Source organism: Epargyreus clarus, unplaced genomic scaffold (genome assembly GCF_041222505.1).
Source record: "Epargyreus clarus isolate Ecla_fem2 unplaced genomic scaffold, WU_Ecla_fem_2.2 ptg000035l, whole genome shotgun sequence".
Classification (NCBI taxonomy): Eukaryota; Metazoa; Arthropoda; class Insecta; order Lepidoptera; family Hesperiidae; genus Epargyreus; species Epargyreus clarus.
The window spans coordinates 3,912,009-3,926,203 of record NW_027332240.1 but is presented as its reverse complement, the minus strand read 5'-3'; the positions used below and the strand labels follow the sequence as shown (position 1 = coordinate 3,926,203).

General features: G+C 37.3%; 1 protein-coding gene across 1 annotated transcript; it reads right to left on the bottom strand.

The window, feature by feature from the left end:
* Positions 1 to 793: 793 nt before the first annotated feature.
* On the bottom strand, positions 794 to 12,011 carry LOC140756715 (myrosinase 1-like). Its single transcript, XM_073092267.1, has 11 exons — positions 11,986 to 12,011; positions 11,565 to 11,674; positions 11,272 to 11,419; positions 8,655 to 8,821; positions 6,404 to 6,664; positions 5,772 to 5,860; positions 5,215 to 5,362; positions 4,345 to 4,508; positions 3,663 to 3,818; positions 2,125 to 2,216; positions 794 to 1,224 (listed from the first exon to the last, which is right to left on the bottom strand). Exons 1-11 carry the CDS (start codon positions 12,009 to 12,011, stop codon positions 978 to 980), a joined length of 1,608 nt encoding a protein of 535 aa, XP_072948368.1. The 3' UTR covers positions 794 to 977.
* Positions 12,012 to 14,195: the final 2,184 nt, after the last annotated feature.

Sequence of the window (14,195 nt, the reverse complement as noted above, 5' to 3'; positions counted from 1 at the left end):
ATATTAAATAGGCTGGATCGAGGAGTTGGAGAACATTCTTGGTTAAGCATCGGATACAAAAACAAGTGTAAAATAGTGAATAAATGTGTATAATTAATAAAAGTAATTATTAAGAATAAATAGAGGAAAAAGTGACGCCATGTTTTCATTCTACCGACATAAGCTTCATTACGTAAAACATATTTTTGTAATAATTGAAAATCTCAAAGGTATGTGAAGTCTACCAATACGCACTTGGCCAGCGCGGTGGACTATGGCCTAATCCTTCTCATTATGAGAGTAGACCCGTGCCCAGCAGTGGAACAGTAATGGGTTGATGATGACGCTAAAGGGTAAATAATAGTCTTAAATTGTCTTCAACACGATTATTATTTCAAAATAGAAATTACAAGCGAGAAACAAACATCGAATAATCCTTTCCTAACATTTATAAGTTCAAGTTTCTTACAATTTTTCGGTCTGACACGAAAAATCCAGCAGATTGGAAAGTCTTCTTGTGAAGTTCGTGTGTTCGTGTTCTACTACGAAAATGTCACAACTTAACTCTTTAGGGGCAACTTTCGTATAATTATAAGTGCCAACGATTTAAAAACTAACACTTAATATTCAGTCTTCTATTTAAAAAAATAACTTACATTACTAACAAAACAAAATATTTTTTATAATGCAGGAGTAGAGGCTACTGCCACTCATGGGCATCTGAAATCAACCCCAAATAGGATTAGACATCTTTATCTCATTAGATATATCTATTAAATATCTCTTTCTCTCTATTACCTGAGGTCGGCCACAAATGCGCCGCTACCTCTGAGGATTAAGCTGGAATGCCTCGGAAAAGTACGTCTCCCTTACCACACCCTTTAAACGAGAACAGAGCAGCGCTTAACGCTGCTGTCGTGATACAGAAATAGGTGTGGCGGTGGTGCCGCCGGAGTCGAACCACAAAGGGTTCTACCATCTTCAAGTATACTTAAGTCTTAACTTAAAACTTTAGAATAGAAGTAAATTAAAACTAAAATCCTCATAACAACGGTATCACTGCTCCGCAATGTACTATCTCCATTTCTTAAATGCTGGTTATGCTGGTGCCTCATTTTGATCTTCTTGTGGTCAATATCCAATGAATGTTTCTTTATGATCTCCCTGTAGTAATGAGCTGAGGTCCTAGGGACCCTTCTTAGATCTGGATCTTCGAAGTCTACTTTGAAGAGGCCGAATTTCAAACTGAAATTATAATCTTCATTAAAATTTGTTCATTATGTAAGCCTCAACGTACCATGATTTAATTAGCTAATCAGTATTGATTACCTAATCACGACCAAATATAATAAGCCATATTTATTAATACAGGTCACGTGATCATTTCCTAGCATTGGATACCAAAAATATTTATCTCTCCAGAGATTTCTAGCTGAACAGCACTTCGTGACTTTGTTGACCATGTTTTATTGGGGTTCCGTACCCAAAGGGTTCATGGTTAATCCATAACTTAATTTATTGGTTTAGTATTCATTTAAGTATGAGCTGTGAGTGCAACTTTTCTTGTAGCTCGTAGTTTTACAAATATTTAAGGATAAATTAACAAAAAAAGGTACCCCTGCTTCGAAAAGTATGGAGAAGAAGCTTTACCATGTAAATGTATTATAGTATACTCGTACTATAATCGTAAGGAACGGCTACATAAATTACTAGCTGACCCGGTAAACTTTGTACCGCCTCAAAATCTATTTATCAAATATATTTCATATAAAATATAGCCTATGTTACTCGTGGATAATGTAGCTTTCGAATGGTGAAAGATTTTTTAAAATCGGTCTAGTAGTTTTTGAGCCTATTCATTACAATCAAACAAACAAACAAAGTTTTCCTCTTTATACTATTAGTATAGAAGTATAGATGGGCATAAAACCAAATCCAGATAAAATATTATTGTTTGGCAAAGAGAGATCTCCCGCCGGGCTAGGTGATCATGCCCGGGGAGCGGCCGTGCTCCAAAAGTCTCAGTTCGGAACTTGTATATATGCAGGATGTTTAGAAAACTTCGATAGCGTGATTCAGAATACTCGTGGCGCCATCTCTTGACGAGTAGCGGGAGGTCGCCACAATTGTATTCAAGAAACTAACCTATAGCCTTGAGTCCACTCAAAATTGTCCATCAAGCTCCAGTATGTGAACGCAGTAATATTTGCCTTGTCTTCTTTGATAGACAGCAAAATCTGAAGAATGATGCAATAATTATTTAATCAAAATCATTTTTAATGGTAACTGCTAAAAAGCTAAGCTAAGCATTGACATACAATTAACGTATAATGAGAATTTGCTATATATTTAAATAAGGTACTAATTAGGGATTGAAAAACTGTTGTTTAATTAAATCACTACCTCACTACCTCACTAATCGTCGGCCTGATAAAATCTGCGAACAAACACGTAGTCGTACTGCACTCGGAAAACAGAGCTATGAGTACTTAGCTTCCTTAATTTACATTAGACTAAATAAAATATTAAAAATTCATCCACTCACGTATTGGGAATGCGAGAAAAAAATTAGTAACTACTTATTAAATCGAACATATGAAGAGACTGAAGCACTTCTAAAAAACTAATACACTAGCATTGATTAAACTTAAACACACACACACACACATGCACACACACACACACACACACACACACACACACACACACACACACACACACACACAAACACTCGCATACACAATCCATTCCACAATTTACCCTATTTAACTTATAACTTATATCAATGTACGATTATAATGTATATATTTACAAAATAGCTTACTTTGCATATATTATTATACAAATTCAGATTGTACATACATAAGAAATAAGAAAATTAATGTGTATTGAACATATCATTACTGTGTTACCCGGAATGGGCGTAAACACCTGCGACACAGTTTCTTACTATTGCAGATGTTTACGAATTACTGTATTTTTTGTAACGTGTTTTTGTTCAATAAAATCTTTAAATCTTTAAAAATCTTTAAAATATATCTATATAAATAAACGTGCAGAGCTATGTAAAACACTGTAGTTCTACCGCCTTCATATAGATCGGACTACCTGATGGCAGATCACCGTCGCTTATGGACATTTGCAACACCAGAGGAGTTGCCCGCTATTGAGGAGAGTTCTTATTGCACCTTTTGGAAGAGCCCCATGTCATAGCGCTTCGGGGATAACTCAGAAGAAAGTTCAGTCATCTGTACCCTTACCATGAGGTTTTACGTTTTGACAAATATGACTGTTTTGGTATTTGTTTACGTATTTGCCCATACAAATTCCAATCAGCGCCCCTAGCGGATTGTATCAGAACTATAGTGTCAGAAACGTAATATTAAATGTCTAAATTGACAAAATGGACCTTTATGTTTTGTCTCTCTTTTTTTTTGCGAACATGTGAGGCAGACAAAAAGACTGGAGCACTTACTTATTGTTACGTTTACTCAGTCTACTGAAGCAAACGGAACAGAATAATGGATTAAGTAAACGTAACGTAAAATACTGGGATGTTTTAAAACTCATGGTAAGAGTACTGGGGAGGATTACAGACATCCACGGGTGGCAGTAGCGACCTACCATCTGGTGGACTGTATGCTCGTCTCTTAGTAAGAATAAAATATTAATAATTATCCAACCTGCTCCAAGTGCATTTTTATGAACTCAATCCTGTGCAAATCGTGTAAATCTGTTTTATTATCAGCGAATCCATTTTCAGCTATGAAGAATTCCATGTCATCTCCATAGTTTTTCATCACCCATATAATGGTCTTCCTCAGTCCCTCTGGGTATAACTGGAAATGATATAGAGGAAACAGTGATAGCTTAGTGATAGGCTTATAATGGAACCGCAACGTAACACACAAATATGTGTTAGATTGTCTCTCTTTGTCACCCAAAAATAAACTTAAATATGAATGATAATTCAAACTTTACGAAAACATTCACATTACATTTTACGAAAACATTATAAGAAGTTATCAGTAATCGTTAAGCACTGCCTTGTTTTTACAAAGAGGGTGGCAAGGGAATGCCCACCATTTTTTTCCTGCCAAAGTTCAAAATTTGACAATACTTTTCTAGGTAAAATGTCAGAATGAAAACTATTTTATTGCATATTTCTTAACTACTAGAATCCTTTTTGTACCTCAGGTAGTCAAAAAAGATGGATAATTACTAACAAGCGTAAGTATTCAAGGTACTGACGCAATTTTTGACCTAAGATAGGTCAAGTTATCCATGGATAGCAGAATACGATGGCAATGAATTCCCCCAGTTCCAATCCTTACAACAATACTGAAAAGTAAAATTTCCTCTTACTGGAGTTTCTGCATACCCAGTGATGGGCCACGCTTCGTCTTTCTCTAGTCTGATCTTCAACACCTCAGAGCCCGTATCAAACCACACTCCGAAGTCTTCCCCAGGTCTAACTGGTCTGACCAACCGAGCGGAGTAGTAGTTCAATGAAAAGTAGTCGTATGTGCCTAATAAGTAAGAAATTATGGTTTAAAGATAGTTCAAACTATAGGTTTGAAGGTGGTTGACCCTTTGTGGTTCGACTCCGGCGGCACCACCACCAAACCTATTTCTACCTAATAACAGCAGTGTAAATCGTTGCTGTGTTCTGATTTGAAGGGTGTGGTAAGGAAGACATACTTTACCCCGGCGTTCCAGCTTAGTCCTCAGGGGTAGCGTCTGTAGCCGACCTTAAAGTTAGATTATCAATCTATGACTAATCCCATACTGATGATAGGCAAAACCTATCAAACGATGGTTTCAAATACGATCGATCGATCAAATACGATGGTTCTTTGGCAAAGGGAGATCTCCCGCTGGGCTAGGTGACCATGTCCAGGCAGTCCATATAATATGTTTATGTCCTACTACTTAAGCCAAAATTTTAATGTAAGGTATTAGAACCAGTAAGACTTATCACACCTATTTATACCTCAGAGATAGCACCAGATCATTCATCGACTTCTGGTAGAAATAGGATTTTATTACAGATGTCATTGAGAAGCAGTAACCAACTTTGTCCTCAGGACTGGCAACGCACCTGTAAATAGCTTCGAGTAGAACCCTTATTACGTAATTACGTATACAGTTTGTTACAGATGGCAGTGTCAACTTACTGAATGCTCATTTGCAACTACAATTTTACAAAAAAAGAAAACTTTCAAAAATCATCACCTCTAATTAAATCTCGTTCCTCATCAGTGAACGCTGGTAGTCTGGAGCTGGGGAATCCTCGCCGTTTGCTGTACTCCGCCATCACCCGCTCTATGGATGGTGGCCACCCACCTCCCTTAGAGTATATTGGATGGGAATACCGACCTGCCTGATGATAACAGAAAATACTTTACGATATCAATTATACTTACTATGTTTCAAAAAGCCAGGTGGATCATCAGGACGGTTTATATTTTAATGTTAAAGTAAAACATCTATGACCAACTGTGGAAGAAAATTCTACTTTTTTTTTTTGGAAATAGATTGAAAATGTTGTGAACTTATACAATGCCCTTAACATAAGTATTCATAGACCTCTCTTCCTAAGTCTCTCTTGAATCTGAAGTCGACGCCACCTATTTACATTTAGCTGATTGGAAATAGAAAATCTACCCATGTGTTGAAATCCCTGAGGATGATATGGAACCACTTCACTTTTACTCTAGAATAATCCAGAACATATGAACACGGAATCCCACGAAATATAAAGACTTATAACTTAAAATATATGTACGTACAATGTTCTGCCTGGCTAACTCGGCAATTTCTTCATCATCAGGAGTCTTTGGGTCCATCCAAAAGATGTTATTTGCTATTGACATTTTACCTGTAATTATTGAAGAAAGACAAAATCTATTTATTCCTATTACATTATGCGATACAGATTTTCTGAAAATAAAAATTCTATTGTCGTTCACTTCAGCGACACAACACAGCCTTAAGACTTTTGAGAAAATTGTGAAAGTATCTCATGTATGTCACAAGATAAAATGAAGATTCACAAAATCTTCACGTCATAAAATATCCTCAGATAAGAGAAATCTCTCATCCGTTTTTTTTCATCATAATGATAACTTATTCATACGAACTTTTCAAAAGAGATTGAAATAAATAATGTGCGTATGAATAACTTATTAAATCTCTTTTGAAAAGTTTGCAGGTCTGGTCTAGTCTGGAGTATTACAGACCTTCTCTTAGGGAGCCTTCCTAATTTAGCGATTAGACATTACTAAATTAGGAATGTCACATTGTATTTTGTTTTGACAAACACAGAAGTTGAGAAAAGACAGGGATTTTGAAAATATAGTGACGAATTAAACAGGCAACACGTGCATATTAGCTATATAATATACTCAAACATTTGGCTTACCATGATACTTAGGTTTATAGTGTTTATCATACAATCTCCAAGCCTTCGCGTGTGCTACCAACACATGCTTATTACACAGGTACGCAGCATTATCTGTGTCCTTGATAAAGGGCGCCAGGTATCCAGTATTAAAGTTATAGTCACACAGAAGATTTGGTTCGTTGATTGTCAACCACATCTTCACACGGTCAGCGTATAAGGAGTAGATCACGCTGGCGTATTCCGCAAACCAGTCGGAAATCAGGGGGTTCAGCCAGCCTCCTGGAATCAAACGATCTTTCTTAAGTCTCGGCCTTAGTGGCCGTCGTCAATATATTACTGTCTCTCTGCTGGGTCCGTACCCAAGGACCCGCGTCTCATCAAAATGAGAAGGATTATGCCATATTGGTTAACTTCACATACTTTTGAGAACTTTTTTTAAAGACCTCTAAAGTACGCAGGTTTCCTCACGATGTTTTCCTATTTGAAGCAAGTAATAAATTTCTAATACGCACGTAACTTTGAAAAATCAGGAGTGCTTGTATCGGGTCGAACCTGGGACCCCTCGATTGTGAGCCCATCGTGAGATTATGTGACCATGCATATAGATTAGTAAAGCTCACTCCTAACAAGAAAATGTAACCTTTTTGACAATTGTCACTGTCATCTATTTTCATGTTTGAAAAATATTAAAAAAAAAATAGTTTTAGATCATTTACGGATGAAACTTTATTTCTCCGCACTTTTTCTCCGATTTCGTGTCTTAACTGCGCATGTCGGCATTGTTCCGCTTACAGAATTGTCACACGTTTAAGTCATTTAATGGCTTCCTTCAATTACAAGGCGGTGAGATATCTATACTTATCTATGTTGTTGTACTTAAAGGTTTACATCAAACCAGACAAATAACCTCTTCCCTTTGACAAGTTCCTTAATATTTCTTATCGTTATTAAATTAATCTGTTGTAATGAAATTATACAAACTTCATGTTTATGTTAATTGTTATTAGTTATCTTATCTTTAAACAACGAACAAGAACGTTATTTGTTCTTGTTCATTGTTTAAAGATAATTCTATGTAATATTTTATTACGTATAATGGTTTATAATGGTAGTGTAATTATGTATATTGATTGTACTAGTAATAATTTGCATACTAGTCTACGAGAAGAATTTACCCACATTTTCTTAATACAAAACACATGTTACTGTGCTGGTACAATTACTTTAGTGGTAGGCTGGTCTTGAAAAGATTTTGAAGGTGGTATAATCCATGGTGGTTTGACTGCGAAGGCAACCGCCACACCTATTTCTGCCTAATAACAGCATTGTTAAATAGCAACTGTTGCCCATAAACATCTGTAATCGACCTCGGATACGATTAGCATCTTACCGGAGATCGATCACAGATGCGTTACCGCTAATACCTTTTTTATAATATAGGAGTAGCAGACGAGCATGCAGTCCACCTGATGGTAAGTAGCTACTGCCGCCCATGGACATCTGTAATCAACCCCAGATAGAATTAGATATTCCTACCTGAGGTCGGCCACAGATGCGCCGCTACCCCTGAGGACTAAGCTGGAACGCCTCGGAAAAGTATGTCACCCTTACCACACCCTTCAAAACGGAACACAGCAATGCTTAACACTGCTGTTATTAGGCAGAAATAGGTGTAGCGGTGGTGCCGCCGGAGTCGTACCACAAAGGGTTCTACCACCTTCAGTAAGAACTAAGTCAGGATTGCCTGATACGTGTATCTTCCATACAGCACCCTTCAAACCGGAACACAGCTCTTAACACGTTATTATTAGGCAGAGTTAGATCAATTCTAGATAAACAAAATAGTCCCTGTAGTTCCGGGACCAGAATAGGGCTACGGTATCCCCTGCCTGTCGTAAGAGGCGACTAAAAGGGGCTTTCGGGGTTACGGGCGGCAAGAGTGGGAGCTCGAACCGCCCGACTAGCGACCCCGGGAAGGACGACGGTATGGGTGGTTGCATTCCGTCGTATACACCAGACGGTGTGGTGACACAAAGTCACCTGGGCGGAGCCCGACGGGGCAGTGCTCTGAGAGGACTCCGGTCGCGTTCCTTTGGAGATCCCGGAGTCCTCTACGCAGCGCCGAGGACGGCCACCGGGGGGGTTTTAGTGCGGTAAAAGTCCCACATAACCCCGTGTCGCTCCCACGGCACCGGGTACCTTTTGAAGGTTTCCCCCTCGAAAAGAAAAAAAAAAAAAAAAAAGATAAACAAAATAAAAACATGCTTACCAAATTGCTGTAAGTTCTGAGGAAGATCCCAATGGTACAATGTTATAACGGGTTCGATTCCGTACTCGATTAGTGCGTTAATCAAATCATTGTAATACTTAACACCGGCCTTATTTATTTTATTTGAAAATCCTGAAGGAAGTATCCGTGGCCAAGATATGGAAAACCTGAAAAAATATTATTCTTTTATTATTTATATTATTATACTAGCTGACCCGGCAAACGTTGTGTTGTCATACAAATAAAAAAATGTTAAGGGTGAACAACCCTTATCACTTAGGGATTAAAAAAGTAGTAGCCCATTCTCTGAAGTACTGAATATGCATATAAAATTTGGTGAAAATCGGTAAAGCTGTTTCGAAGGAGTACGGTAACTAACATTGTGACACGAGATTTTTTTATATTATATTATAGGAGTAGCAGACGAGCATGCAGTCCAGCTGATGGTAAGTTTCTCCTGCCACCCATGGACATTTGTTATCAATCGCAGATTAGATAGGATAAGATATTCTTGCCCGAGGTCGGCCACAGATGCGCCGCTACTCCTGAGGACTTAGCTGGAACGCCTCGGAAAAGTATTCTCCTTTACCACACCCTTCAAACAAGAACACATCAGCGTTTAACACAGCTGTTATGAGGCAAAAATAGGTGTGGCGGTGGTGTCGCTGGAGTCTCCCCGCAATGGGTTCTACCATCTTCAAAATTAGTTATTAAAATTATTCGTTCATTTTACGATTCTAAGATTTATAGGAAATCTGAAATGAAAATTTAAAAAGAAATCCTGTAAAATGTATAGGGATAAACTGATCAAAGTAATAGTACTAAACACCATCAAATATTTTACCTACAGAAATAAGATAAACACTACTAATATTTATGTTTCATAGCTACCAAATGTTACAAAGAAAAATACGAAAACAATAAAATGTATATAAAATTACAAAAATAATGAGTAACATGTTTCGCTGAAAAACAAAATATAATTTGAAAATAATAAAAACGTCATAAATATTATAATTACTAAATATATAAAACTTTTAAGTGGAAATTAGTTAACACTATAAACAATTTAGAAAAACAGTATAATTACGGTCAACATATATTATCATAATTCTCATTCGGTGTGAACTTAGAACAAATAATGATAGGACTAATGACTAAACGTATAGTAATTAGAAAATTGACCTCTAAATGAAAGAAAGAAAGAAAGAAACATTTATTCGGATAATTGCAACACAAATGAGATACTATAATAGAGAGAGACAAAAAAAAAATAACCTAAAACAAAAGAAAAAAATAATAAATAAAACAACAACAAAAGGACAATAAAATGTACAATCAGTTATTACAATTTGAGAGTTATTACAATGAGAGGATATTACAAATGAGAGGTTTGAATGTCTCTCAAGGCTCTATCTCTGGAATCGAAATATATAGACTCCTGAAATTTTTACATGTGTAATGGTGTCTAAAAAAATCTTTAAAATTATTAGGGGTCGTCATATTAGAAGTCGCTATTTTTCGAAGTTTTTCGCTTTATCTATTGAACCGTTATAAAAGCAGTAATAGCCTAGTGGTTAAGAAACTCGGCCTCTCGATCGAGGGGTCCGAGGTTCAAATCCCAGGCCACCTCTGATTTTTCAAAGTTAAGTGCGTATAAGAAATTATCACTTGCTAAACGGTGAAGGAAAAAATCGTGAGGAAACCTGCATACCTGAGAGATTTATAAAAAAAAAAGAAAAATCTCAAAGGTATGTGAAGTCTACCAATACGTACTTGGCCAGCGCGGTGGACTATGGCCTAATCCTTCTCATTCTGAGAGGAGACCCGTGCCCAGCAGTGGGACAGTAATGGGTTGTTGATGATTGAACCGTTATAGGTAGACAGTTTAAATTTTCACAATGTGTCCACTTCTATGGTTGCTATGATAACAAATGCTAAAAATAAAAAACAAATGAATATTTTGTGGTAGGGAACCCTCCGTGTGCGAATTCGACTTACACTTGGCCAATTAGTTATTTTATTCTAAGAAAGTAGCAATATTTTTACGATGCTTTCGTAGCGTCCCAGCTTGGTTCTCAGAGATAGTGGCGTGTCTGTGGACCTGTTTTGAAGGTAGGACCCCTTTGTGGTTCGACTCCGGCGGCACCACCGCCACACCTATTTCTACCTCATAACAGCAGTGTTAAGCGCTGCTTTTATTCTGGTTTGAAGAGTGTGGTAAGGGAGACATACTTTTCCGAGGCGTTCCTGCTTAGTCCTCAGGGGTAGCGGCGCATCTGTGGCCCACCTCAGGTAGTTATATCTAATCTTATCTGGGGGTGATCACAGATGTCCATGGGAGGCAGTAGCCAATTACCATCAGGTGGACTGCATGCTCATCTGCTACTACCCTATTATAAAAAAAATCTAATCTAATTTTATCGGAGGTTCATTACAGATCCATGGGCAGCAGCCACTTACCATTAGGGGGACTGCATGCTTGTCTGCTACTCCCCTATTATAAAAAAGCTAATCTAATTTTATTTAAGGTTTATTACAGATCCATGGGCAGCAGCCACTTACCATTAGGGGGACTGCATGCTTGTCTGTTCCTCCTATATTATAAACCATATACCTGTAAAAATGCACGCCCAATTCGCGTATAACTTGAACATCATGTCGCCATTTGTGGTAAGAGTCGCACGCTACATCCCCCGTGGTGTGATCCAGAATCATCTCTGAGTGCGTGTGGACAAACCTGTCCCATATGCTTTCACCTTTACCTGAATGACGAAAGAGAAGTACTTATAGAAATTATTTAAGTTAGAATAACTTACATTATAAATGCAAATGTGTGTTTGTTTCTATATTTTAACGTAGCAGACGAGCATCGTTAGTTCAATACTATTATAAAAAAATCTAACTCACCACTAACATTCCACGCTCCTTCTATTTGGTAGGCAGCAGTGGCCACACCAAACTTAAATCCAGGGGGAAACCGCTTGTCACCAGCACCCCATGGTACATTAAGAATAACACTGTAAAAATATATTTTGAAAGGTAAAATGAAAACACATGTGCATTGTACTCACTTTTTACCACTCTTTTATTAGCTTGACCTGTATGTATGTAACGGAATCTTTGAACTCAATTTTTACCCACTTCGAACGATCCAATTAATTTAAAAATTTGAAACTTATCAAGAACCTATGACAATTTTTATAATTTTAATAATAACGATTTTAATAAATTTGTCTCATTCATCAAGATCGTCAGGATTAATGATTTACTCTGTGCGCTTTGTGGTTTTTAATTTTTTAACTGTAATTATTGATACTAAAATTATTACCTTGACACGACCAGAGCCCACCACATTTTGAACCACTATGTCCAGCGCACAACACGGTATGAATATATAAACATGTTACATAATAAACAATGTAGTAAAGTTTGTAAAAGATGGTTATTTACGGGTTGAACTTGTATAGTACATTACAATACGAGGACGAAAAATTTTTTTCTGACAAGTGTGAGTTTGCAGGCCGAGCCGCAGGCGAGGACTGCAATCACACGAGTCAGAAAAACATTTTTCGTCCGCGTGTTGTATAAAATTTTATATTACGGGGTCGGAAATGGGGGTTTTGCGCACGCGAAGCGTGCGTAAAACGTCCATTTACGCACGCCGTGATATAAAAGAAATTAAAGTTAAATTGTTTAATGTCGAGGCTACTGCACTGATCAAGTGCGTATTGAAGACTTCACGTATATTTAAACGGTGAAGGAAACCATCGTGAGGAAATCTGCGCGCCTGAGAGTTCAAAAATAACTCAAGGGTGTGTCAAGTCTACCAATTTGCACTTGGCCAGCTAGGTGGACTATGGCCTTGTCCCTGTAGTGCCCGGACTAGAATAGGGCTACGGTATCCCCTTGTCGTAAGAGGCGACTAAAAGGGGGCGTCCGGGGTTGCCGGCGGCAAGAGTGTGAGCTCAAACCGTCCAGCAAGCGACCCCGGGAAGGACAGCGGTTTGTGTGGTTGCATATCGCTGTAATCACCAGGGGATGTGAGAGGAACGTAAACTGCGGGTGTGTTCCGTTGGAGATCCCGGAGTTCTCCACCAAACGCCGAGGACGGCCACCGAGGGGGTTTTAGTGCGGTAAAAGTCCCACATAACCCGGCGTCGCTCCCACATTGTCGGGTAAATTTTGAAGGTTTCCCCCTCGAAAACAAAAAAAAAGGTGGACTATGGCCTGAAGCCCTCAATCGTCAACTCAGCTGGGAGGAAGCCCGTGCCCTCTGGAACAGTTATGTGTAGACGACGACTGTATTCTATCAACTTTACTGACTGTACAACTCATACCATTAAAAAAGTTGTAAAAACTTCAATGTATTTTTTTATTACGCAGAAAAAGAATGTAAATTTCATAAGATAGGTAATCACACTAAAAACCAAGTTGTTTACCAAATCAAAGGATCAAATGCCAAATGTCAATTTGTATGAATAATTGATGATATAGGTACAGTACAGAAAACAACTGAAAAACTTCGAAAAAATTCTGAGTTGGCCTGGGATTCCAACCTCAGACCCCTCGATTAAAAGGCCGTGTTACAACCATTAGGCTATTGCTACTTATACATAAAATTATATCAATACTATGTACGAACGTAAAACGATACCTTTTACCACGCTTTTATTAGCTTGACCTGTATTGTATGTATGTAACGGCATCTTTGAACACGATTTTTATCCACTTTGAACGGTTCGAATAAATTAAAATCTTGAACAATTATGAGGAAACGGTGCCAAACACGATTTTAATAATTTTATCCCATTTTCCTCGTCATGATCGTCAGGAATCAGGATTAACGATTTTCCTTGCGCGATTTTAGCGTCGTATTTAGTATTTAAACTACAATTATTTAGTATAATAAAATATTAATTTTGAAAAGTGCAAATTCTGATTTGTAGTAAAGTGTTTTTATCATCCGTATTTTTAATTTTTTTATTCAACTTTTTAGTTTTAGAATCAAAATGACTTAATTGATATAAAATGCTAAATTAAGTGACTTAATGTTTTATTATAATTAGTAATAAAATGAATAATGTAAAAGTAATAGGTTTATTATAGTAGAATAAGGCCATTATGTGATTTTATTATACTATAGTTTACATTAAATAGCACTAAAATTTTTGAATATTTTCTAGAATAATTTCACATGAAACTGTAAAAATTTCTACATCAAAATAAATATTTACTATTTAGCGTGAAAACGCTAACAAATTTGATTACCTCGCTGCTAATCTAGATTTTTAATAATATTTTTTAATAAAATTTATTCTGAAATGAAGAATTACTTAGGTAAAAAAATCGAACCTAATAATTCAAGTACCTAACTAATTTTGAAAATTCAGACGTGCTTGCCTGGGATTTGATCCTCAGATCCCGCGACTCACAGGCCTAGTTTCATCCACTAGACTATCACTGCCTCATGTGTAAAGCCGGCTACAGACCCACGCGCAAGTCTCTCTACCTATACTATACCGTTCTCTTTTCTTGCCC